Below are 26,864 nucleotides of genomic sequence, written 5' to 3' on the forward strand. Positions count from 1 at the left end.
GTTAAGTTGGAGCCGACTCAGCGGCGGCCGCCATTTTGTGCAGTCGCTGGGAAGGAAGGAGACGCCTAAACCGCGGCGCTGCCCGGTTTGAGCGTAGCCAAACCTGCCCACCGGCTTTGTAGCCCCGATTCTCTGTGTTTTGCTCCCGTCTCCGACGAGAGAGGCGGCGACGGTGGCGTCTGCGACGGGAGACAGCGCGTCGGAGCGAGAGAGCGCTGCGCCTGCCGCCGCCCCAACAGCGGAGGCGCCGCCACCATCGGTCGTCACCAGACCGGAGCCGCAGGCCCTCCCGAGCCCGGCCATCCGTGCCCCGCTCCCAGATCTCTATCCTTTTGGGACCATGCGCGGAGGAGGCTTTGGGGACCGGGACCGGGATCGTGACCGTGGAGGGTAAGGGTGGGGGAGGAGAGGGAAGGCCTGGCGTGGGGGTGGGGGGAGTTGCTTCTTGGGGAGGCCCAGCGGACTGCGAGCCTGGGAGCCTTGTTCCCGACCCGGGAGGCGAGGCGAGGCGACTCGAGGCGAGACAGAGGTTTCGTGCGCGGGCCTCGGCCCCAGGGTCATTCGGGACCCGAGGAGGGCGGCCGCTTGGCGACGCTGGGCCTCTCCGTGCGGACGGCCGTCGTGGCGCGGCCCGGCCTCGTCCCAGCCCCGCGGGGGATCGGGAGGGGCGGCCTGGCGGCAGCAGCCCAGACCCGGGCTTAGGCGCCTCGCCTGGCTTCCCGGCTCTCGAGCCGGGCCGCTTCGGGCGGGCTGTTCGATGTCTTCAGGTCTCGGCGTTCATCTGGAAAACACGGATCTTCCTAAGAGAAGACTTCAGCCCAGGAAAGCTTTAACACGAAATGGCAGCCTTGACGTTGTCTCCCCAGAGTTCACTGTTTTAAGGCACTGGAGACGAAAAGACCAACTTACCATTTTTAGAAATAGGTTTTAATCCTCTTCAGTTATATTTTAAGTCGGAGGAAATGCATTGGGATGTAAAGCAATGGCGTTGCTTGCCATCTAAGTGACCGTGTTTAGGGGAAGGATGGTTTTTTGGGTCGTTATTTTAGTTTTAATCTTAATATTTCAGCCTTTTTTCTCTAATTGGACTGCAGCGTCAACTATTCTGCCTCGCTAGAAAGTTCTTGGTATTGTGGGCCGGGCGCGGTGCCTCAGGCCTGTAATCTCAGCACTTTGGGAGGCCGAGGCGGGCGGATCACCTGAGGTCGGGAGTTCGAGACCAGCCTGACCAACATGGAGAAACCCCGTCTCTGCTAAAAATAACAAAATTAGCCTGGCTTGGTGGCGCATGCCTGTAATCCCAGCTACTCTGGAGGCTGAGGCACGAGAATCGCTTGAACTCGGGGAAAGGAGGTTGTGAGCCGAGATCGCGCGATTGCACTCCAGCCTGGGCAACAGAGCGAAACTCCGTCCGCCCGTCACCCCCCACTTCCAAAAAGAGTAACGTGACGCCACTTTATGTGTGTGTGTGACCTTGGTCAAGATCGGTAACTTTTGTGAGCCTGTTTCCTCTGAGAAACGTGATAATAATTGCCTTTACTTTGGTGTGGTGTCAGGAATTAAGAGATAATGGATGTAATAGTCTCACTGTGGTAGGCGCTCTGTTAACGATATTTTCTCCAAACGTTTTTGTCTTTTGTGGTTCAGATGCACAACTACTGGATTTACTAATCACAAGCACTTCAGTTACCACTTTTTACAAAATTATTTTGATTTATACCTTATTAGGAAGGAAAATATTTGATCTCATTGTGTAGAGGACGAGAGGTGGAATGTTTGCTTCGTGTTTGACAGTATTGCTAAGTTTAGAAGTGAATTTCAGTTCAATGACTTAGAAAAAGAATTTAAGACTATCTAGGAAAGTTGAAAACGACACAGCAATTCCTCCCTAAGCTTTATACGCTAGACTGTAATGCCTAGAGAAATCCTTGCACACGTACCCCAGGATTCTTGTACAGAAAAGTTTACACACCAGCATTCGTGCTGACAGGATATTGGAAACAATGCAAATGTTCCCGTAAATTGTGGGTATTCGTAAAATTGAATCAGCCGTGAAAAAGAGAAAAGAACTTGGATTAATGTCGATAAGTCACAGACGTGTTGAGTTAAAAAGCACGTTGTGGTAGGGTGACACATTTAAGGATATGTGCAAATATGATAGGAAAGGGAATGGTTAACAAAATTCAAGGTAGTGGTTATTAGAGTGAAAGTTGTAAACTTGAAATAGGCACATAGAGGGGCTACAAGGTACTAATAGTGTTCTATTTCTTTACCATGGGTGTTTGGTTTAATGTTTCCTTTCACCATATATATGCTTTAATAAGTTATTTGAAAGGAAAGAAGTGAATTACTGATCCATACTTTGAGTATCAGATGACATTTTTTAAAAATTGCAGACCAACGGCCTTCTTTCATAAAATCTATGCCCCAACTCTCCCTTTCCTAAGAAATGTTCTTGATTATTTGAATTGCTGTTGTTTTAACTGAATGTTACACAGTCGAAGTGGTTATTTTGAAAAAGGAATAGGTGAGGTCAGTTCATGTATTTCACATGTGTGATGCAAAAATGATATGCATTGTACATTTGAAGTAGTATGGTTTTTAATGTTAATATATGACTTCAAAGGTGAATTTTTTTGCAAAGCCAAATTAAACTAATTACTGACCGGATAAAAACATTTGAGCAGCATAGTATACCAGAGAGTACAGTGTGCGTATTTAAAGATGGCATGGATATGCTCAAAAGTAAAAGACTTTCTTGAATTTTGAGCTCATTAATTATGTCAGCATTAATTATAAACATGGAAGACGGCATATTTTCCAAGAACCCCATGTTTCAAATTAAATGTTTAGTGTAGAATAGTATGTCTTGAATAAATAGCCAGGGAAATAAGAGGAAAAAAATACATAAATGATAATCATCAGTTTAAAGCCTTAACAGGAATCTTCTTTTTTTTTCTTTTTTTTTATTTTTTATTTTTTTGAGACGGAGTCTTTCTCTGTCCCCCAGGCTGGAGTGCAATGGCACGATCTCGGCTCACTGCAAGCTCTGCCTCCTGGGTTCACACCATTCTCCTGCCTCAGCCTCCCGAGTAGCTGGGACTACAGGCGCCCACCAACACGCCCGGCTAATTTTTTTTGTATTTTTGGTAGAGACGGGGTTTCACCGTGTTAGCCAGGATGGTCTCGATCTCCTGACCTCGTGATCCGCCCACCTCGGCCTCCCAAAGTGCTGGGATTACAGGCTTGAGCCACCGCGCCCGGCCAGGAATCTTCTTTTCAAGTTTTATTTTTTCCTGAATCACTAAGGTTTGGGTAGCATTGCAATGTAGCAATAACAATGAAGTCTTTTGTAATTTGCAAGAGTGATAATCCAAAGACTTTTTCTACCTCTTGAAAAGTACCTTATTTAGCTACTTCATTTGCAAGTGTGGCGGGAGCGGCAATTGAGGTGGCCTTTAGGTGGCCTTTTTTGGTCTGTTCAGTATTGAACCTTAAGCTGAGGGGCATATTAAAGATGTCGCTGACACGGGTATCCCTATGCTATGTGCTCTTCCTGTTCTGATTCTTAATTTGTCTTACTGCCTCAGTAGTGGTATAAATGGAATTAGCCAAGTTCTGCCTGTTGAGTGTAGATCCAGTAAAATCTCCTGCCATCAATTTTTGTTAACCTGTGTATTTAAAGGAATGTCTAGCTGGTTAAGCCAGAGTTCTAATGGCTTCGAATTGCAGGAAATTGAGGCCCTGTAGAATAATACACCTACTTGCCTATCAGTGATAAAGTGGAACTTTATATAAGATGAAGTTACAAGTGGGTTAGAGTGGGAAAAGGAAACTAAATTCAGTACAATATTTTACAAGGAGTAAAGAAACTGAGTGAAAAAATGCTATACAGTTTGTATGCCAAACAAAGACCTGTACTTGACAAGATCGAAATAGGGAAAATTAAGGCCGTCTTAGTGTTAAGATTCTTCTAGGAAAAGTAGCTTCTGATTTCTTAAATATTAGCTTTGGCTAGTGGTCATATTTGTATTCCCCTTGAGCTTGTCTGTTGTGAAAGGTATATAAAAAGCAAGAAGTTGATCTTAAGTAATTAGTTGACTGTTAAAGCCTTAAGTAAGTCTTGTTAGTGTTTTTTTCTCTGTAAATTAATAATACCATTTGGGAACAAGAAGGAGATAGAAGGTAAAAGTAGAGACCAAAGAAGAAGGAAAGGTCATAAATCTATGTTCAGCTTTTTTTTTTTTTTTTTTTTTTTTTTTTTTTAAACCGACCCTCCCTCTGTCTACCAGGCTGGAGTGCTATGGTGCCATCTCAGCTCACTGCAACCTCCACCTCCCGGGTTCCAGCGGTTATCCCGCTTCAGCCTCCCAAGTAGCTAGGGATTACAGGCATGCACCACCACGCCCGGCTACTCTTTTGTGTTTTTAGTAAGAGATGGGGTTTCACCATGTTGGCCAGGCTGGTCTCAAACTCCTGACCTCAAGTGATCCGCTGGCCTCCGCCTCCCAAAGTGCTGGGATTACAGGCTTGAGCCACTGCCCCCGGCAGGCTCAGCGCTTTTATTAGCGTAAGCTAAAAATGAAGACCAGTCTACCAGTCCTTTCCAAGACCCAGTTTTGCTTTGCAGATAAGCAGACAAGTGGAGTGCTTATCACAGTTTAATGGGGGAGCGGGCCCAAGAAGCTATTCTAAGATTGAGGGACTTGCTTGGAGTGTATTTTCCTCCTTGTCCACAATCTTGCCTTTAATTGAAACTTAAACTAATGTCATCCTTTGCCTGCATGTCTGCTACACAAAAGTAGAGACTTGTGTCTGTTTTATTTAGTAACTCCAGCACAGCACCACTTCAAACAGTAGCCGATACATACTTGGTACCTAATAACTTGGTACCTAATAACTATTTGTTGAATGAAATGATGCTAACTTGTACTGAGTGCTGGCTGTGCCAGATACTTTTATAGCACATTACACATTATTAGGTCATTTTCTCAGCAGCCTCTGAAATAGGTGGTATTATTTCTACTTTGCATAGGAAACTAAGGTGTGTAGAAGTTAAATAATTCTCTTTGAATTATACAGTAAGTGGCAGAATCAAAACTCAAACCATGTCTGGATCCAGAATCTGTGATTGTAATCCCTAGGATGTATTTCTCTCAATAAAGGGATTTTTAATTTTTCACCTATTGTAGCTATATTCATAAACAGTATTTATTGTTGTGTAGTAAAGGAAGTTTTACACAGTTCTCCATACCTTTAAATCAGAGTAAATAAAATGATCTTTTTGGAGGTAGGCTGGTAGTATCCCTAGAACTCCATCCTTTTTGAATGTTCTTATGGCATGTACGATACGTTGCTTTAAAAATACTGATGAACTAACTGAAAGTTCCGTTGTTCCTAGATTTGGAGCAAGAGGCGGTGGTGGCCTTCCCCCGAAGAAATTTGGTAATCCTGGGGAGCGTTTGCGTAAAAAAAAGTGGGATTTGAGTGAGCTCCCCAAGTTTGAGAAAAATTTTTATGTGGAACATCCGGAAGTAGCAAGGCTAACACCAGTAAGTTTATGTGTATGTTTTAATGTACAGATTATTGAACCAAGTAGATATATTGGTTAGAGTTTATTCATACGCTACTGTTGCTGTTTTACATTTTATTCTAGTATGGTGATATTTTTCTTTAAAAATTTTTTGGTTAATTTGTTTTTTTCCTTTTTGTAGAAGACTGGGTTTCACCATGTTCCCCAGGCTGGTCTTGAACTCCCTAGCTCAAGCAAACTACCCGCCTCAGCTTTTCAAAGTGCTGGGATTACAGGCATGAGCCACTGCACCCAGCTGATTTTTTTCTTTTTTTTTTGAGATGGAGTTTCGCTCTTGTTGCCCAGGCTAGAGTGCAATGGTGTGATCTTGGCTCACTGCAACCTCCGCCTCTTGGGTTCAAGCAATTCTACTGCCTCAGCCTCCCAAGTAGCTGGGATCACAGGCACCCGCCACTATGTCTGCCTAATTTTTTTTTTTTTTTTTTTTTTTTTTTGAGACGCCCAGGCTGGAGTGCAGTGGCGCAGTCTCGGCTCACTGCAAGCTCCACCTCCCGGGTTCACGCCATTCTCCTGCCTCAGCCTCTCCGAGTAGCTGGGACTACAGGCGCCCGCCACCGCACCTGGCCAATTTTTTGTATTTTTAGTAGAGACGGGGTTTCACCGTGGTCTCGATCTCCTGACCTTGTGATCCGCCTGCCTCGGCCTCCCAAAGTGCTGGGGATTACAAGCATGAGCCACGGCGCCCGGCCTGTCTGGCTGATTTTTTTGTATTTTTAGTAGAGATGGAGTTTCACTATGTTGGGCAGGCTGGTCTCGAACCCCGGACCTCGGACCTCAGGTGATCAACCTGCCTCGGCCTCTCAAAGTGCTGGGATTACAGGCGTAAGCCACCACGCCCAGCCTTTTTTTTTTTATTATTATTTTGAGACAGAATCTTGCTCTGTCACCCAGGCTGGAGTGCAAGAGGCAGGGTTTCACCATGTTGGTCAGACTGGTCTCCATCTCCTGACCTCGTGATCTGCCCGCCTCAGCCTCCCAAAGTGCTGGGATTACGGGTGTGAGCCACCATGCCCGGCCTTTCTTATATTCTTAACTAAGACCCCTAATACTCATAAAAGGGGACCAGTTTAAATATGCATTTAATTTGTTCTCATTTGTTGATAATGCTTACTAATCTGTTTATTACACTTGATTGAAACTATTGTATATTAGGTCATGAAACTATTGTATATTAGGTCATCATGTCTTTTCAACTCTTAGTGAAAAAGATAGATTGGCGCTTTTTTTTTTTTTTTTTGAAGTGAAGTCTCACTCTGTCCCCTAGGCTAGAGTGCTGTTGCATGATCTTGGCTCACTGCAACCTCTGCCTCCCAGGTTCAAGCAATTCTCCCGCCTCAGCCTCCCGAGTAGCTGGGATTACAGATACATGACACCACGCCTGGCTTTTGCTTTATTTATTTTTTTTTTTTAAGTAGAGACAGAGTTTCACCATGTTGGCCAGGCTGGTCTCAAACTCCTGACCTCAAGTGATCCACCCACCTCCCAAAGTGCTGGGATTACAGGTGGGAGCCACTGTGCCCAGCCAACATTGTCTATTCTTGTACCTCATTACCATTGTTTTTTGACTCTACACATGAAATGGTTGCTCTTTCAGAAGAAAGTGTAATGGAAAGAGTACTTGGGTCCAAGTTCCACTTTTTTTTCCTTCTCCTCATTCTGACCTTGGGCAAGTTACTTATCTTTTTTCTCCTATAGAAAATGGAACACTTAATCACCTACATCATTAATTAACTTATAAAATAAGTAGGAGCCTTGCAAAGTTAAAGTGATACACATGAAAGTACCATGTAAACTATTAAATATTTGCTATCGTAGCTGTGGACTGGATAATTGCTCAGCTAGCTTGGAACATAAATTCTGAATGTTTAGAATAACTAGCTTATTAACCTGTCTTATTTCATTTTTTTTTCCATAGTATGAGGTCGATGAGCTACGCCGAAAGAAAGAGATTACAGTGAGGGGGGGAGATGTTTGTCCTAAACCCGTGTTTGCCTTCCATCATGCTAACTTCCCACGTAAGTGTTCTTCAGTCTAGAACCTTAATTTGTTAAATTGGGTTGAATGGGAGACAAGGGTAGTAGGTTAAACTCTTTGAGCCAGGCTTGGGGTTTTGTTGAAAGGACAAGAGATTGTTTTTATGGTCATCAGTGCTTCTGTTCTAGTATTTAGACGGAGGTTTTTTTTTTCCGAGGTTTTTATCTTTTTCTAGGGTTTTGCCCTCTGCCTTTTAGAAAACAGCAGAATGAAATTGCTTTCTAGCTGGATATAATGTGAATTTGGTAAACAATAAATGACTACCATGTTCCCATGTCCTGTTAGATGCTTTTGGGTAATGGTTTTTCAAATTTCTGGGACAGGTAGACTATTGTAGCAGCTTTTTTTTTTTTGAGGGTGGGGAAACCGAGTCTCAACTTTGTCACCTAGGCTGAAGTGCAGTGGCACGATCTCAGCTCACTGCCTCCTCCTCCTCCCAGGTTCATGCAATTTCTGCTTCACCCTCCCGAGTAGCTGAGATTACAAGCGCCTGCCACCACTCTGGTTAATTTTTGTATTTTTAGTAGAGATAGGGTTTCACCATGTTGACCAGGCTGGTCTCAAACTCCTGACCTCCACTGGCCTCAGCCTCCCAAAGTGCTGGGATTACAGGCGTGAGCCACCTAGCCTGGCCCTTAGCAGCTTAACAGTAAGCTGGTCGGAGATCTAGTAGATAAAGGAAAAGCACTTTGGAGAGGTGAAGCTGGGTAAATCTTATCTTCAGTGAGCTTAAAAGTTTTTTTTTAAACTCTTTTGGTTTGTGTCTTTAAACACAATAAAATGTGCAAAATAAAATTCTCTTACAGAATATGTAATGGATGTGTTGATGGATCAGCACTTTACAGAACCAACTCCAATTCAGTGCCAGGGATTTCCGTTGGCTCTTAGTGGCCGGGATATGGTGGGCATTGCTCAGACTGGCTCTGGGAAGACGTTGGCGGTATGTATGAGCAAGAGAAGATCCTTGATATTGTGGTAACTTATTTTGCTATTCTAATTGTCATACGCTCTCAGTTCTTCATAGAAGTGCCGTTCAGTAGTTACATACTATTTTAGTTATTAAATATATGGAAGCATTTTATGTTCAAATTTGTATTGCTTCCTGTATATAGCAGTGGTAAGTTCTGTTTTTCACTTTCCTGTTTATGCATTAATTCAGTAATTACTAAGATAATATTTAGTATCTTAGTAAGATTGTACTTCTAAGCGTAAGGTTGTCATTCTTTCCCCCCTCCACAGTATCTCCTGCCTGCAATTGTTCATATTAACCACCAGCCATACTTGGAAAGGGGAGATGGCCCAATCGTAAGTGTGTTTCAGTTTCTTTGTAATTCTAAGAACTGCAATTTAGCGACTATTTAGGCATGGTGCTTTACATTATCCGTTTGTACTCTTAACCACACCCTCCATACGTGGAAATGGTTTCATTCTCATCTTGCTTGAAATTAAATGACTTACCCAAGATCACTCAGCAATTGAATAGCTGAGCTTACATTTGAACCAAAGTCTTACTCTTAAAGAAACTATGCATGCTATATGGGCACTTACTGTGCAGTAAATTCAAGTATTTTCTGTTCTTGGGGTTTTTTTTTTTTTTTTTTTTTTTTTGAGATGGAGGTTTTCTCCGTGTTGGTCAGGCTGGTCTCAAACTCCTGACCTGAGGTGATCAGCCCACCTTGCCCTCCCAAATTGCTGGGATTACGGGCATGAGCCACTGTGTCCAGCCTTCTTTCTTTCTTTCTTTTTCTTTTCTTTTCTTTTCTTTTTTTTTTTTTTTTTTTTTTTTTTGGAGACATATTCTCACTCTTGTTGCCCAGGCTGGAGTGCAGTGGCGAGATCTCAGCTCACTGCAACCTCTGCCTCCCAGGTTCAAGCCATTCTCCTGCCTTAGCCTCCCGAGTAGCTGGGATTACAGGCGTGCACCACCACTCCCCGCTAATGTTTGTATTTTTAGTAGAGACGGGGTTGCGCCATGTTGGCCAGGCTGGTCTGGAACTCCTGACCTCAGGTGATCTGCCTGCCTCGGCCTCCCCAAGGTGCTGGGATTACAGATGTGAGCCACCGCGCCTGGCATTGAATGTGTACTTTTTTTTTTTTGAGATGGAGTTTCACTCTTGGTTGCCCACGCCTGGAGTACATTGGCACAATCTCGGCTCATTGCAACCTTCACCTCCTGGCTTCAAGCGATTCTCCTGTCTCAGCTTCCCAAGTAGCTGGGATTACAGGCATGCGCCACCACACCCAGCTAATTTTTGTATTTTTAGTAGAGATGGGGTTTCACCATGTTGGCCAGACTGGTCTCGAACTCCTGACCTCAGGTGATCTGCCTCGGCCTCCCAAAATAATGGGATTACAGGTGTGAGCCACCACGCCCGGCCTACTTTTTAACTTTTTTAAGAATTAAGCTTGCATTTGTCCTATATATTTATGAACATGTACAGTATGTCTCAAGATATTCACAAAAAGAAATAATGCACTAATTATAATATATAGTATATGTCTGACAGCATTATTATTAGTTGATACCTAATGGATCAGTATATAAAGCAAGTTGCATAATTTGAATGGTATATGATACCTTGATTTTTGTATTATTTGGCCAGATTGTACACAGTCTTGTCAGATTACATGTAAATTTTCATTGTTTTTGCCTTATCTGCCTGGTGAAGTGTTTAAATTAGAGGTCAGGAATTGTCATTCTGCCAGTTTTGTGACTTCTAGTTTAAGTCAGGTTGACCATCCAAAATTTCAAATTTTAGGCCAGGCACGGTGGCTCACACCTGTAATCCCAGCACTTTGGGAGGCCAAAGTGGGCAGATCACATGAAGTCAGGAGTTCAAGACTAGCCCGGCCAACGCGGGGAAACCCCATCTCTACAAAAATACAATAATTAGCTGGGCGTGGTGGTGCATGCCTGTAGTCCCAGCTACTCAGGAGGCTGAGGCTCAGGAGAATCATTTGAACCCAGGAAGCAGAGGTTACAATGAGCCTTCATTGCACCACTGCACTCCAGCCTGGGCGATAGAGTGAGACTTTGTCTCAGAAAACAAAACAAATCCAAATTTTGAGGACCAATATGATCCTCAAAGTAAATGCTTGCTGGAGCATTTGGTTTTTCAGGTTTAGGATGCTCAACCTGTAAATGAGAGTTGTATACTTACAACCAGGTAATATAATCTATATCTCCACTTAAACAGTATATATAAACTATAATGATTGATAATGTGTCATAGTAAAAGTGACGAGGATACCAGTATCATTCCAAATGCTAAACATGAAGTTCTAATAATTTTTTTCTACATTCCATTGTACTAATATTCCCTCCTTCCGATCTTCACCCCATCACTTTTAATGTGCTAGATTAGACAACAAAGAATTAGATTAGCTTTTTGTATTTTTTTTTTTTTTTTTTTAACCTTGGATGAGGTCTCAAGTGTCTTTTTGTTGGTTTCAGTGTCTAGTTCTGGCTCCTACCAGAGAGCTTGCCCAGCAAGTACAGCAGGTGGCCGATGACTATGGCAAATGTTCTAGATTGAAGAGTACTTGTATTTATGGAGGTGCTCCTAAAGGTCCCCAGATTCGAGACTTGGAAAGAGGTAATAATATATAGTGTAAAAGAATTGTTAGTTTATCTTACTGTACCAATTCCTGTGGATGAAATTGGAGAAAAAAGTGGGTTCTTGTGAAAAACTCAGAATTTCAGCAGCTTAGAAATTCTCAGATGTGACTAAAATAGCTATTTTGAGAGAGAAAGTTCAACATGGCTGGAAACTTTGTGAGGATTTGGTGATTGTACATAAATCCTGACATCATGCTTTTGCGGTTACTTTATTAAAATTCAGCTTCTCTGGGCCGGGGCAGTGGCTCATGCCTGTAATCCCAGCACTTTGGGAGGCCGAGGTGGGCTGATCACGAGGTCCAGAGATTGGGACCATCCTGGCTAACACGGTGAAACCCCGTCTCTACTAAAAATACGAAAAATTAGCCAGGCGTGGTGGCGGGTGCCTGTAGTCCCAGCTACTGGGGAGGCTGAGGCAGGCGAATGGCGTGAACCCGGGAAGCGGAGCTTGCAGTGAGCCGAGATCGTGCCACTGCATTCCAGCCTGGGTGACAGAGCGAGACTCCATCTCAAAAAAAAAAAAAAAAAAATTTGTCTTCTCTGCAGCATTGAGTACAGCCACCAGGGCTGCTGCTGCTGCATTTTTGTAGAGTCGGGGTCTTGCTATGTTGACCAGGCTGGTCGTGAACTCCTGGCCTCAAGCGATCTTCCCGCCTCTGCTTCCCAAAGTGCTAGAACACAGGTGTGAGCCACTGCACCTAGCCGATTGGCTTGATCGTTGGTTTTGTTTTACAGGTGTTGAGATCTGCATAGCCACTCCTGGACGTCTGATAGATTTCCTGGAGTCAGGAAAGACAAATCTTCGCCGATGTACTTACCTTGTATTGGACGAAGCTGACAGAATGCTTGATATGGGGTTTGAACCCCAGATCCGTAAAATTGTTGACCAAATCAGGGTGCGTAAAGCTAATAATAAGCAGTCTTTATGCCATTTGTCCAAGTTCCTTAGCCTGAAAGAAAGCCTTTCCTTTTTTGATAGCCTGATAGGCAGACATTGATGTGGAGTGCAACCTGGCCGAAAGAAGTAAGACAGCTCGCAGAGGATTTCCTTCGTGATTACACCCAGATCAACGTAGGCAATCTGGAGTTGAGTGCCAACCACAACATCCTCCAGATAGTGGATGTCTGCATGGAAAGTGAAAAAGACCACAAGTATGAAAGATATTTTACTCTCTGATTTGATAGTGCTGATAAACCTTTTCTAATAACCCTCCAAAATTAGTACTGCAGAAACCAGTATATTTTGAGGCCTGAAAACATTAAAAGCATTGCTAGCTTTCTGATAATCCATCTTCATATCATTTGTCAGAGCATTATGGTTAAATGCAAGGATTCTGAATTCTTGAGTTTGAAACTCAGCTCTGCTGATTACCAGCTGTATAATTTTGCACAATTTTATGTCTTGGTGCTGCAGTTTTTTTATCTGTGAAATGGGAATAATACCACTCACATGAGACTTGCTGTGAGGATGGTATGAGTTAGTATTTCTTGAGTACATAGCAGAACCTGACTCAGTACTCTATATATGTTTATTAAAAATTTTAATAGCGCAATGTGCAAAGAAAGTACTGTAGCTTTGGGAGTTGATATTGCAGACATAATCTTCCACATAATAACTTTCTGTGTGATGACTGCATTGTTGGTCTTGTTTTCAGGTTGATCCAACTAATGGAAGAAATAATGGCTGAAAAGGAAAACAAAACAATAATATTTGTGGAGACAAAGAGACGCTGTGATGATCTGACTCGAAGGATGCGCAGAGATGGGTGAGTATAGCACCAAGGCAATTAACGGCTGGTTTTATAGTTAAGTGGAAATTTCTAAATTGGTATTCCAAATGTTGTATAATATTTCAATAATGCCTATCCATGCAGTTTGCTCTTTTAATGAGCACAGTCATCTATTCATGAAGCCTGACAAACCTTACAAAAATTGCATGATAGCATTTGGCTTTAAAGTTTGATTTTCTCCACTTTAAAAGATTTTAAAAATATTGGTCACTTTTCTTCTGATAGTTGGCCAGCTATGTGTATCCATGGAGACAAGAGTCAACCAGAAAGAGATTGGGTACTTAATGGTAAGTTTAAAACTAAGCATTTTCTGTTGATTCCCCAGCCCCCGCCCATAAGTGAATGTCCATGCTCTGTTTCAGGGATAGGCAAACTTTCTGTAAAGGGCCAGATAGTAAGTATGCTTGGCTTCGTAAACCAAATGGTGGTCTCTGTTATAGCCACTCAGTGCTGCTGTTTTAGGACAAGAGCTGTAGGCTATAGATAATATGTAAAGAAATGGCCTGGACTGGGCACTGTGGGTGGCTCATGCCTATAATCCCAACACTTTGGGAGGCCGAGGCACGTGGATCATCTGAGCCCAGGAGTTCAAGACCAGTCTGGGCAACATAGTGAAATCCTGTCTCTAAAAGAAAAACAAAACAAAACAAAACTTAGCCAAGCTTGGTGGTGCACGCCTGTAACCCCAGCGACTCTGGAGATTGAGTTGGGAGGATAGCTTGAGTCTAGGAGACAGAGGTTGGAGTGAGCCAAGATCGTGCCACTGCACTCCAGCCTGGGTGACAGAGTGGGACCCTGTCTCAAAGAGATAATGTGGCTATGTTCAGACAATATTTATTTGCAAAAATAGGCGTTGTGCCAGGTTTGGCCCAAAGGCCAGTTTGTCTTACCCTTGTTGTATAGTTGATTGAATTACTGAGGGTACTTTTAGCGTGTGCTCATGGTTCTTTAAGGTCCACGATGCTGGCTCTTTAAACTTTTTCACAACTTTCACCACCCTCCCTTAATTAATAAAGTCTTCAATTTTTTCCTTCTGATTATAAAAATATAACTACCATTTGGGGAGAATTAAACTGTTAATGAAATATTTAAAGAAAAATGTTTCTTAATGAGTCATATTTTAGCATATTTCCTTTCAGTCCTTTTCTTCAGGACTACTCTTAAGGGAAGCCATTGAGAAATGGAAGAGGCCATGTTTTGTTTAAGAAATAAAATGTGGCTGGGCGCAGTGGCTCACGCCTGTAATCCCAGCACTTTGGGAGGCCGAGGCGGGCGGATCACCTGAGGTTGGGAGTTCGAGACCAGCCTGACCAACATGGAGAAACCCTGTCTCTACTAAAAATACAAAATTAGCCGGGCGTGGTGGCATATGCCTATAATCCCAACTATTTGGGAGACTGAGGCAGGAGAATCGCTTGAACCCGGGGGGCAGAGGTTGCGGTGAGCCGAGATTGCGCTATTGCACTCCAGCCTCGGCAATAAGAGTGAAACTCCACCTCAAAAAAAAGAAAGAAAAATAAATAATATGCATACCTTTTGGGGGGAAATTCAGTTCTTTTCATTCCACATCTTTTGAACTTGTTTCCTACCGACCCCCAACTTTTGGTTGTGTCTCATTTGGGAAATAACTTTAAGGGGAAAAAATTCTAGCTCATATTAATTATGTAACAAATGTATTTCATTATTAGTAGAGGTAACTCTTTATTGTCCTGCTGAATATGAGTGTAATAAAGATATTCAAAAGAATCACTGGCAGTCTCATTACAAGAGCTTGGGATTTTCTGACACCATTATTTGAAATTTTAACATGGTTATGTAAACAGATCAGATAGCAAGGAATGCTTATTTGATGATGATTATTGTTTGTTTTTACAGAGTTCCGTTCTGGAAAGGCACCCATCCTTATTGCTACAGATGTAGCCTCCCGTGGGCTAGGTTTGTATAGATAGGTGTCTCTGTCAATGGTATATGTATCTTTTGGTTTAAAGATTTGTCATTTCAAATTCAAACTTCAAGTTTAGAAAGCTGTATATACATGTGGTTAGATAAATATTTGAAAGAAAAGAATACAAAGCGTGATTCTCCCCATTCCCCGCCCCCCCCCCACACTTTTTTTTTTAACTTTGGTATCCCCCACCCCCTTTTATTTTCAAAGTCTCTTCCTGCTCCTAACAAACAGGCTTTGGTCTGCAGCAAGGCCTAGGCATGACTGTTCAAACAGAGGGAGAGGAGACAGACAGTTGAATGCTCAGCTTCTCTCTGGTGGTGGTTTCTGGCTGGATAGAATAAGCCTGACGAAACCTAGCTATTGTAAGCTAGTTTCTTCAGTTACTATTTTCCCTATTCCTGTCGAAGCTAGATACATACAGAGAGGTCCAGTTTTATGAAGGCTTATTAGATGGAATTGTATAAGTCTAATGCAGTATCAGAATAGCAAATGTGTGTATTGCCCAGTTTAATTTACTGAGGTCAAATTATCTTGGGCACTTGGCTATCCCCTCCTCCTACCCATGCGCTTATCTGTAGGTGTGTTATCAACTGATGATTTTCTGGAGTTTTTGACCCATTACCATTTAAGATATACAGAGAATTTTATGGTAGTTTAGCCCACTATTCTGAGCTAAACAGGTCTAACTCAGAACTTCTGTATTTTAAAAAAAGATTATTTGTATTACAAGGAAATCCTTAAATTATTGACAGGTATTTAATTTGCCCAGTAAGGTGAGAAGTACCATATTATTCCCTTATACTATTTAATATAAAGAGAACAGGTATTCAAACTGGAATACAAAAGTAATGAAGCCTTTTTATGCATTGCACTCATCATTCCCTCCTTCAGAGGTGGTGACCTGCAGCCATGATGGAAAGTTCTCTCTGCCCCTCTGCTCTCTGAGGTCATGTCTGGATCTGTGCTATTAAAACTTGGGCCTGTTGGGAGAGGAGGCGGAGGCCTGAAAGCAGTTTACATAAAGCTTTCAGTAATGGTTTTTAAACAGGCTTGCTATGTGCTGGTAGCTTCTTTGTGCATCTTGCCTAGACAATTAAAAATATTTGCTCCATGTCCCCTTGCATTTCTAAACCAAATTAATTGGCTACCATTAGAATAACTTAGACTCTTCATCCCACCCCCACTCATCCAAGTGAGGGGAGAGGGAAGGTACCCGAGTCTGTTTCTTGTTACTCAACATCAGTGCTTGTTTTGGGCCCCTTTGTTTGCTGCCTTGTAAAAAATCAAAAGAGGGAGAAAACCCACCAAAATGGCAGAATTCTGACCAATGTCCTACAAGATCCTGGAAAGTGAAGGCTTCTACCTCATAGACAGGGGTGCAATTTTCAGCTGAGTCACCAGGCCTTTTTTCACTTCCTGTCAAGCGATGGTCTCTTAAATGTTCCCTTCAGGTAAGTTCTTTGATTCCCATAATTTTATAATAGTTATCCTTAGGCTACCACTTCCCTTTCCACTGGGATATTTTTTATTTTTCCTTTTTTTTGTTTAAACTACACACTGTTAAACTAAAAGTATTGAATTTATTTTGTTTTGTTTTTTAACAGAAGCTTTGGTATCAGCTGCAGATCACTCAATACATGGCCGAGACAAATCTACATTGGCCGGAAGCAGCTCTAGATGAGCCTCTTGGCTAGACTTAGTCCCTCCTAATTAGTGATTGGAGATTCAGGCCATGTCATAGGGCCTTTCAGACAAAAGGTTCTTATCCCAGTCAGCTGGCCAAAACAATAACTTTTGATTTCTTACCCTGCTACAGCATCTTCTAGAAAGGCAGCAAGATAATATTGTGGCAGTACACAGATAACATCAGGGTAGACTTGACTGGAGAAAACCAGATTCTGCGCTTGCTCCTATGTGCCCCCATCCAGCTGTGTGTGCACACACAGGACACCTTTCTAGTATGAAGAACTTGCATCATGTCAGCCCTCTATTGAACACCCCCAGAAATACTTCCAAGTATTAGCATGTGAACTGTTGACTCCAGCCCCTGGTGCTTTCTGCTTGGAAAGCACACTTATGCATTCAGTGTAGTAATTGAACTTGTTCTGCTGCCATGGTCATATGCAGTGGGATTGCATAAGGAGCATTATCCTAGCTCTGAAGATACCATGGAGTAGAATTCCCCACCCCCTGTCTTACATACACCCTGGCCCTGTAAATTCTTTTTTCCTTTGTTGCGTCAACGACCCTAGCCGGAGACTCAAGCTGCCCCCTGTGATAAGTGCCTTCTCGTCTTTCTGGTGTGATTCAGGACTTTAGGGGTCAGTAAAGACCGAGGAGCCTTTATTGTAATAAGAAACAGACATAATGCCCCTTCTTCACAAGCCCTGTAACAACAGCTAATTTTTTTTTTTTAATCTCCCCTTTCTCCCTTGAAATTAATCCAGTCTGGGCAATAGATGCAGTCTGACCCTTTGGATGTAACTTACATTTTTTTTATTAATTATTTTTTTCTACAATCGCCCCAATTATCCTTGGGGGAGGCGTTGGAGGACCTGAAATTTTTACCCGAACCCAGGTTCTCCGGCGCTTGGCAACCAAATGGGGCTACAGAGAAGCATCTAAGCCAGTTCACAGAGCGAGCGTGTGTGGGGACTTCTCACTGCCACGGACCCTTGATGCATGCTCCCCGCGCTCCAGTGGTCCCGTGTCAGAAGGCGGAGTTTTCGAAAGGAGGCCGCCAAAAATAAAAGGCAAAGAGACGGGATCGGCTGCAGCGGTTTCCCAAAGGAGGAGGGAGTGTGCATCGGTCTGGTAACAAACAGAGAATGTTTTTTAATTATTTATATCACAAAAATCTGTGTTTTATCTAGGATATTTTCTGAATATTCTTTGTAAAATGCAGATTTTTTTCCACAAAACAGTAGGATTCTTTGTTATATTCTTAAAATTGTTTGTTTAAGTAGGTAAAAATATACATTCAGCTGAAAGCATTACACTAACATTTACATTTTAAGCCTTAGGAGGTTATTCAGCCCAATTCCCAGCAGTAGAGAGAATACTAAACTTGTGTCTCAAGGTTTCATGGTTTTCCCACATTCTTTGGCTATTAATTTAATTTCCCAGGTCACGTAGACAATCGTTGATAATTGAAACAAGTCCTGAGTTGAAATAACCTTGAGTTGAGCAAAAATATCCTCATTTTGGCAGAAGCTGGGCTTGGTAGTACAGTAAAATTTTAGTGTAATGTGCTCTTGTAATTGAAAGGGGATAGATAATCTGGATGTTTTTGCAAAGGAAAATAGGTGCATACTTAACAGCTTTGGCTCTACTCAGTTTCTTAAAAAGATAAGAGCAAAAAAAGTTAAATGTTTTGATTAAGTTTCCTTTAAATTGTAGTAATAAAATATATGAAGCTCCTTTTTTTACTTTGCTCTGTGACTGGTTTAAAGGTAAGTTTGTTATGTTGTTGGTAGATTTTGCCAGGCTTCTCCCAACAGAGTAGAAGTGATTTGGCCTCGCAACTTAACAGTGGTTTACCACTTCGTTCTACGTTCCAGTTTTGTAAAGGATAGTACTGGAATTTGCGTCTGAAGACCAATCTTGGTATAACTCCTGTCAGTATATTGGTAAAATGTAGCAGAGGCAGGAGTTTGGATGTTTGGATGGGATTCCCTTAGGATTCTACAGCCAATAAAGATCCTACTTCCCATGCATGTCCCAGGAATCAGTAATCCTCTTTTACTCTGTTGGGATGAGTCTTTTTTTGTTTCTGTTCAGAGTGGTTACTAACTTCACCTTCTTTCCTCTTGCTGTCATCTGCATTCGTGCTTCCCACCTGTTGTTGGCATGTCCTTTACCTTCTCTTTCCCTGCCACATCAACCTACACACTGACTCATCATTGACGTGGAAGATGTGGAAGATGTCAAGTTTGTGATCAACTATGACTATCCAAACAGCTCAGAGGATTATGTGCACCGTATTGGCCGAACAGCCCGTAGCACCAACAAGGGTACCGCCTATACCTTCTTCACCCCAGGGAACCTAAAACAGGCCAGAGAGCTTATCAAAGTGCTGGAAGAGGCCAATCAGGCTATCAATCCAAAACTGATGCAGCTTGTGGACCACAGAGGAGGTGGCGGAGGCGGGGGTAAGGGTAAGTCCTGGAGTTTTCCAGGTACTGCCAAGGTATCTCTTTATGCCTTCTGTGCCTTGCTTTTAGTTGCTGTTTTTAACCATGCAAAGGCGGTAAGTATGTTGCTTAATTGCAAAGGACACTGCCTAATGCTTTTTATAACCTTTTTCACTAAGAAAATGTGAAGTTTGTTGTGATAGTCCTATTAAGCTAAATTGTGATTTTTTTCTAAGAGACTGGTCTGAGGTTTGGTTTTGTTTGTTTGTTTTGAGACGGGAGTCTCACTCTGTCGCCCAGGCTGAAGTGCAATGGCGCGATCTCAGCTCACTGCAACCTCTGCCTCCCAGGTTCAAGTGCTTCTCCTGCCTCAGCCTCCCAAGTAGCTGGGATTACAGGCGCCCACCACCACACCCAGCTAATTTTTATATTTTTAGTAGAGATGGAGTTTCACCATATTGGCCTGGCTGGTCTCGAACTCCTGACCTCAGGTGATCCACCTGTCTCGGCCTCCCAAAGTGCTGAGATTACAGGAGTGAGCCACCACACCTAGCCGAGGCTGGTCTGAGTTTGTTTTTGTTTTTTTCTTTTGAGACGGAGTCTTGCCCAGTCGCCCAGGCTGGAGTGCAGTGGCGCAATCTCGGCTCACTGCAAGCTCCGCTCACTGGGTTCACGCCATTCTCCTGCCTCAGCCTCCCGAGTAGCTGGGAATACAGGCGCCCGCCACTACGCCTGGCTAATTTTTTTTTTTTTTTTTTTTTGTATATTTAGTAGAGACGGGGTTTCACCATGGTAGCCAGGATGGTCTCGATCTCCTGACCTCGTGATCCACCCACCTCGGCCTCCCAAAGTGCTGGGATTACAGGCGTGAGCCACCACGCCCGGCCAGCTGGTCTGAGTTTTAAAGTGGTTGCTTTGGTGGGGCGGGGGCAGAGACAAGAGTCTCACTCTGTCGCCCAGACTGGAGTGCAGTGGCACGATCTCAGCTCACTTGAACCTCTGCCTCCTGGGTTCAAGTGATTCTCCTGCCTTAGCCTCCCAAGTAGCTGGTACTACAGGTATGTGCCACCATGCCCAGCTAATTTTTGTATTTTTTGTAGAGACAGGGTTTCACCATGTTGGCTGGTCTTGTAACTACTGACCTCAAGTGACCCTCCTGCCTTGATCTCCCAAAGTGCTGGGATTACAAGAGTGAGCCACTGTGCCCCCCATCATGGTTGCTTTTTTAATACTTTCAAAAATGCTTAGTAGTATATTAGGTTTCCAGTTTTCCATACAGAGAGATCAGTCATTTTACACTGTTTAGTGGTGGGTAGAAATTGAGACATAGCAGTTGGATCTACAGTTGCAGAATATCCTAGGATCTGGGCTTCCTGCCTCAAGGTTTCATATTGTAATACCGTGTTTCTTGATCATCCTCAAGTAAAGGGCCTAAAAGGGTGAAAAGGTCTAGTGTCCTTTAATGTTTACTGTGCTTTTGAATGTGCCCCATTAAAGAATCAAATTATGAACATATTTTTACAGTACTAATTTGGAGGCTGGCCAGCATAACTAAATATCAGGGAGACGTGCTTAATACTTTTGTACCCAGTAGAATTTTTATATTGTTATGTTTAGGTCATACATCTGGCATTAAAAATTTCCTTGTATCTTCCCATTAGGTGGTCGTTCTCGTTACCGGACCACTTCTTCAGCCAACAATCCCAATCTGATGTATCAGGATGAGTGTGACCGAAGGCTTCGAGGAGTCAAGGATGGTGGCCGGAGAGACTCTGCAAGCTATCGGGATCGTAGTGAAACCGATAGAGCTGGTTATGCTAATGGCAGTGGCTATGGAAGTCCAAATTCTGCCTTTGGAGCACAAGCAGGCCAATACACCTATGGTCAAGGCACCTATGGGGCAGCTGCTTATGGCACCAGTAGCTATACAGCTCAAGAATATGGTGCTGGCACTTATGGAGCTAGTAGCACCACCTCAACTGGGAGAAGTTCACAGAGCTCTAGCCAGCAGTTTAGTGGGATAGGCCGGTCTGGGCAGCAGCCACAGCCACTGATGTCACAACAGTTTGCACAGCCTCCGGGAGCTACCAATATGATAGGTTACATGGGGCAGACTGCCTACCAATACCCTCCACCACCTCCCCCTCCTCCTCCTTCACGTAAATGAAACCACTTAAGTGGTAGTGACTCCAGCAGACTTAATTACATTTTAAGGAACACTGTCTTCCTGTTTTTTTCCTCTTCCCCTTTTCTTTTTTTTTTCTTTTTTCTTTTTTTAATTCCTTTTTTCTTTTCTTTTTTTAATTTTTCCCCCCAACCATCGTGATTTGTCTTTTCATGCAGATTAGTTAGAATTCACTGCCAGGTTTCTTCTGCCCACCAAAATGATCCAGTCTGTAATAACATTTTGTATAAAAAAAAAAAAATTATATATATATATATATAAATATAGCTGACTGGAAGAGATTAATTTCTTCCCCCAACTTCTTGCATGTTGAAGATATTTGAGCTATTTTTCATCTTAAAGAGTAAGGTACTAGGCCCTTTTGTGGGAGCCCATCTTTTGTTTTTCTGAGTTGGTGGGGAGGGAGGGAGGGGAGGGCTGAATTGTTTTGCAGAGGAAGATGGCATCTGTGCTTTAAATTTCTCATTACTGGGTTAAAAAACAGAGGGATTGCCCTGCACATTTTCTTTCGTGCTTTTAAATGTTTCTCAAGTTGGAACAGGTTTCCTCGGGCCTGTTTTGACTGATTGCTTGAGTGCATTTGACAGTTAAAAATTACTAACTGGTTTCATCTCCCTTTACACTCTGCCTCCCCACTTCTCCCCCCATTACTGAAAAATAACCATTTTAGTGTCAGGCTAGAAATTGAATTGCTGAGTCTTGTGTATCCTTTAAATTAAAAACCACAAGTGTTTATTGCAGTGGTTAAACTGTAGCATCTCAGCATCTGGGTGGAAGCTGCCTATATTTCTTCCCAGTATAACTGGGGACCATCTGTGAAATTAATTTTCCATCCAGACAGCTGCTGTGAGCAAGTGAACATAAATGCTCACTGGAAATTTACTAACCAGTTTTTACATTGACCTGCAGTGCAAAAAGCACATTTAATTATAAACAATATATTCAAAATGGGCAAATTTTCTTTTCAAATGCAGTGTAGAGCTAGAATAAAAGCAACTCTTTTGCCAGCTACTCTGCCCTTTTGGCAAAGTTACCTTGAACAAAGAATCTTAAGGGTTTATTAAGAACTCTTATTTTCTTCATACCCTGTTCTCTGCAGTGCTTTCTAACAGCTTCTGGGTGCAGATTTTCTTCGGCATCCTTTTGCACTCAGCTTATTACAGGTAGGTAGTGCTTAAGAAAAGTCATGGAGGACTAAAGCCTAAGTCCTTTTCACTTTTCCTCCATCTGAAGGTAGGTGAGTTCATCCTCTTCATAGTAATGCTGTTTTACCAAGACTTTATAGCAGATGGACCCAGAATTTTCTGCTATTGTGTTCACTACAACAGGATAGGGACATCAGACAGCTCCAGAAAAACCCTTCCAGATCTGATATGGGACTATTAATTTTTATGCTGTTAATTGGTATTCATTCACAATGCAGTTAAAGGGGGAAGGCTCCACTGCATTCTTTGGCTAAGGCCCGAATGCTTGCTGATCTGTAAGATGTATACTCGAGGTTTTGTTTTCCTTTTAAAATTCTTTAGGGAGAGAGGGATGGTTTCTGAGGGTTTCTGAAAGTATGATTCAATGTGCAACATAACAGGTAGGTCTTCAGCATAAGCTGAAATATATGCATGTAAAAACTTTGACATCTTTTTTTTAATTTTCCACTTTCTTCTTAACTTTACTTCTCTTTTTGTCCCCCCCATCTTATAGAAGTTGAGGCCAAGGGAGGATGGTAGGCACAGAAGAAATATGGCAAACTGCTCTGTGCTTTCAAACCAAAGTGTTCCCCCCAACCGCAAATTTGTCTAAGCACTGGCCAGTCTGTTGTGGGCATTGTGTTCTACAACCAAATTCTGGGTTTTTTTTTTCCTCCTTTAAATATAGAGGTTCCACCACAAGGGATGCCCTACTCTCTCGCAGCTCTTGAAAGCATCTGTTTGAGGGAAAAGTCTCTGGGCAAGCAAGTGGTTATTTGGATTGCTTGCTTCCCTTTTTCCACCTGGGACATTGTAATCATAAAATAACAGTAAATTCCAAACCTCAAAAACTATTATGGCCTGAGCACAGTTGAAATCTAGCAGAGTTTAACTCTTCTGCCTCCATGTCTGTCACTTATAATTCAGGTTCTGCTGTTGGCTTCAGAACGTGAGCAGAAGAATCATTTTATGCTAGTTACTGCATTCATGGTTGAAACTCAACTTAGGGAAAGGGTTTCAATGTATTAAGCAATGGGCTGCTTCTCCCCAATCCTCCCTAACAATTCGTTGTGTGGACTTCTCATCTAAAAGGTTAGTGGCTTTTGCTTGGGATCAGTGCTCTCTATTCATGTTCTTGCTGGTCTCCAAACACATTCCTGTTGCATTAAGACTTGAAAGATTTGTAGATGTGTGATGTTCAGGCACAGGATGCTGAAAGCTATGTTACTATTCTTAGTTTGTAAATTGTCCTTTTGATACCATCTTGTTTTCTTTTTGTAGGTATAAATAAAAACACTGTTGACAATAAGGTGTGAGCTTTTATTGCTTAATTCTCTGAATAGTTCAACGTAGATGTCTTAAAACAGTTTTTGTTTCAAGACAAAGGTGGGGGATATTGGATTGACTGATTACTTTAGCACCTGAAACTGAAAGGAAAAAACTTAATACAAGAATTGGAATTGAAAACCCTAGCAGGATGCCTAGTAGGTAAGGGTTTGGATATATCTGTATCTGCTCATAAGTAAAACAGTGATTCTGCAAATGGTACTCACCTAAGTACCATTAGGTTATTGGTATTAAGGTACTAAGTACAAGGCAGGTGTCAGCCACTGGTTTGAAAAAATTCAAACCAGTAAAAGATGAGGCACAAAGCTCCTCCAGCCAAACCCAGTAAATTTGTTTTGCTTCTGGCCTGAAGGCAGTGTGAAGGTGAAATAAGTTTCACACTTAAAACTAGCTGTCACCTTGATATGTTGACCACCTAAATTTGGTCATCTGCCTGGAAAGTGGAAATTCACAGGAACGTACTCTAATGTTTTAACTGGTCTTTAGTTGGAATATTCTTAAGAGGAGGGATATCGTTCCAGATTGGGGTTGACTTGCTCGTCATGAGTCTTGCCCTCGGGCCTTAGAGAACAATCATTTATTTGGTCTATTTCGTCGGTAAGGCACCTTAAGGTTTCTTGCAGTGAGGCACCATCTTTGTGCAGTTGGCCAAGGTTTTTTATGACCTTACAATGGGTCTTTAAGGGCGATCTATTGATGAGAAGGTCTTCTGGGTGGGATCAGGTTTTGCTGAAATCCACACTAAGCATTTTTCTGGTTTTAACATTTGATCCCAAATTACGGACAAGTTGCCAAAGAACATTCAAAATAGTTTTCTTCATGTGCTTGTTGAGGTGTAGACTATCTCTGAGGGGTCCTCAGATTGGCATTGGAAGACTCAACTTCTTTCCCTTAAGGACTGGAAGAAAATGGAGATGAAATGAGAATTTACCATCTGATGAAAGGACTGCTTTATAACTTGATGCATAATCTTGGTATCATCTCTTAATGGCCGTCTCACAGTATATGTTTGATTGTTAAAGCAAAGGGGGAGTCTTCATCTCTGGTTGACTGTGGACCTACTGATTCCCGACTTGGTTATGGGCACCTTTCCCCCCAGCTGTAAACTTAGCGATTGGCCTCAAATTGTCTATTGTACACCTCATACCATCAATCAGCAGTCCCTCTCAAGTCCCAGAACTTGTGTCCACATCTCTTTCCACCTAGAGCCTTTTTCCTGAACGACTGCAACTGCCCCATAGCTAGTCACTGTACTTGGACTGCTTTTTACCCTACATAGCAGCTAGTGGATTGGGTTAATGACCCAGTACCTGCCCTTGGCAATCAGAATATAGTGCAAACCCCTTACCCTGGCCTATGAGGTGCTAGGTCAATCTTAACCCAACCCGTGGCCCAGGATGGCTTTGTGGCCCAACATGAATTTGTAAACTTTCTTAAAACATATGAAGTGTTTGTTTGTTTTTGCTCATAAGCTATCAGTGTATTTTATGTGTGGCCCAAGACAGTTCTTCCAATGTGGGCCAGGGAAGTCAAAAGGTTGGACACCTCTGCCCTACGTGAACTGGTCTTGGTTAACTGTTATCTCCAGGTTTATAGATTTTGACCCCACTAGCCTTTTTGTCCCTCACACCAAGCTAGTTGTCGCCTTGGGGCTTGTAATAAGTTCTGGAATGTTTTTCACTATTAACCAAGTATTCTGTCAAATGTCATCTCACAGCTGTCTTGCATAGTACACATAACCTATTGGCCTGCATGTTTTTATGGCATTTGTTTCTTTCTTGAAAATATTTGTCTTCTTGCATTAGAACACAAGCACTGTTAATGGCAGAGACTTGACTGTTCACATCTGTATCTGCTGGAATACTTATTAAATGGATGAGTAACTCAGGCCAGTGTCAGCATCATTGCTGTCATCCCAGGACCTACCTTTGGTCACATACAAGTAGAAGAAGTCACAGTAGAAGATGGTTTGTACTACTCCAGACACCACTGCAATTTGGTCATAGAAATTCTCAGTCTGATACCGCCTGATCCAGTTAGCCAGGTAGAGTGCCCGGTACAGACCCAGAAAGAACAGGTAGTGAGTAGTTATGGTCTCAGCCTCTCCAGTCTTGCTGATCATGAAGAGCTGGGGCAGAATAGCCACTGATTCCAGGTAGATAGAGAAAGTCCAGAGGATCTGAGTCAAAGAGAAAGCAGCCAGAGACTGAGCAAGGCCAAGAAGAGGCCCATCTTAAAAGAACATAATTACTAAAACAGTAGCTTGCCGGGGAAGGTACAGTAAGGAGGAAAAAAAAGTTCTCAATAAAAATTATAATATTTTAATCAGTTTACCATCTCTAGGTAAATATAAGGTTTTTTTCTAATTTTTGAAAGATTATACAGTACACTGCTTTTTTCACAGTGTAGCATGAGCATTTATATGGAAAACTACTTTTAATTTTTTTTTTCAAAGATAGGGTCTTGCTGTTGTCACCCAGGCTAGAGTGCAGTGGCATGATCATAGCTTGCGGCAGCCTCAACCACCTGGGCTCAAGCGATCTTTCCATCTCACCTTCCCTAATAGCTGGGACTATAGGCATGTGCCACCACACCCAGCCAAAAATAGCTTTTTTTTTTTTTTTTTTGAGATGGAGTCTCGCTCTGTCTCCCAGGCTGGAGTGCAGTGGTGCGATCTTGATCTTGGCTCACTGCAAGCTCCACCTCCTGGGTTCACGCCATTCTCCTGTCTCAGCCTCCCGAGTAGCTGGGACTACAGGCGCCTGCCACCACGCTCGGCTAATTTTTTTTTTTTTTTTTTTCCAGTAGAGATGGGGTTTCACCGTGTTAGCCAGGATGGTCTCGATCTCCTGACCTCGTGAGCCACCGTGCCTGGCCAAAAATAACTGTTAAATGATAGTTTCATAGTATAAAATCATAATTGAAGCCACAGTTTCTTAAAATCTAGTCATGTTGCTAGGCTCACACCTATAATCCCAGAACTTTGGGAGGGGGAGGTGGGTGGATCACTTGAGGTCAGGAGTTGGAGACC

The 26,864-nt window shown here is 42.6% G+C and overlaps 2 protein-coding genes across 4 annotated transcripts in view; one reads left to right on the forward strand and one right to left on the reverse strand.

The window, feature by feature from the left end:
• DDX17 (DEAD-box helicase 17) lies at nt 1-23,795 on the forward strand. Of its 2 annotated transcripts, none has more exons than XM_030815544.1 (13): nt 1-390; nt 5,402-5,552; nt 7,509-7,608; nt 8,434-8,567; nt 8,867-8,932; nt 11,082-11,223; nt 11,982-12,142; nt 12,226-12,398; nt 12,902-13,012; nt 13,262-13,323; nt 14,912-14,971; nt 18,899-19,141; nt 20,779-23,795. In XM_030815544.1, the coding sequence occupies exons 1-13, from the start codon at nt 341-343 to the stop codon at nt 21,282-21,284; spliced, it is 1,959 nt and encodes a 652-aa protein (XP_030671404.1). In that variant the 5' UTR covers nt 1-340; the 3' UTR covers nt 21,285-23,795. The 2 variants fall into 2 exon arrangements, with proteins under 2 accessions (XP_030671404.1, XP_030671405.1); XM_030815545.1 differs by having other exon boundaries at nt 18,899-19,135; nt 20,779-23,788.
• Nucleotides 23,786-26,864, reverse strand: part of KDELR3 (KDEL endoplasmic reticulum protein retention receptor 3) — a 15,076-nt gene continuing 11,997 nt past the window's right edge. Inside the window, exons 4-5 of one of the 2 annotated variants that reach the window (XM_030815547.1) lie at nt 25,760-26,012; nt 23,786-24,731 (exon numbers count right to left, since the gene is read on the reverse strand). In XM_030815547.1, the coding sequence (XP_030671407.1) occupies nt 24,691-24,731; nt 25,760-26,012 (294 nt within the window). In that variant the 3' untranslated portion in view covers nt 23,786-24,690. Of the gene's footprint in view, nt 26,013-26,864 lie in introns of both variants that reach the window. The other variant, XM_030815546.1, reaches the window with a different exon arrangement.

The sequence above is a fragment of the Nomascus leucogenys genome, chromosome 7b, assembly GCF_006542625.1.
Source record: "Nomascus leucogenys isolate Asia chromosome 7b, Asia_NLE_v1, whole genome shotgun sequence".
In the NCBI taxonomy this organism is placed as follows: domain Eukaryota; kingdom Metazoa; phylum Chordata; class Mammalia; order Primates; family Hylobatidae; genus Nomascus; species Nomascus leucogenys.

Excerpts from the sequence above, each read along its gene's own strand:
- DDX17 (XM_030815544.1), top strand. The coding sequence starts at position 341 with ATGCGCGGAGGAGGCTTTGGGGACCGGGACCGGGATCGTGACCGTGGA. Across the intron at positions 8,568-8,866 it reads GCTCTGGGAAGACGTTGGCG|TATCTCCTGCCTGCAATTGT; the intron begins GTATGTATGAGC and ends CCCCCTCCACAG. Across the intron at positions 8,933-11,081 it reads AAAGGGGAGATGGCCCAATC|TGTCTAGTTCTGGCTCCTAC; the intron begins GTAAGTGTGTTT and ends TGTTGGTTTCAG.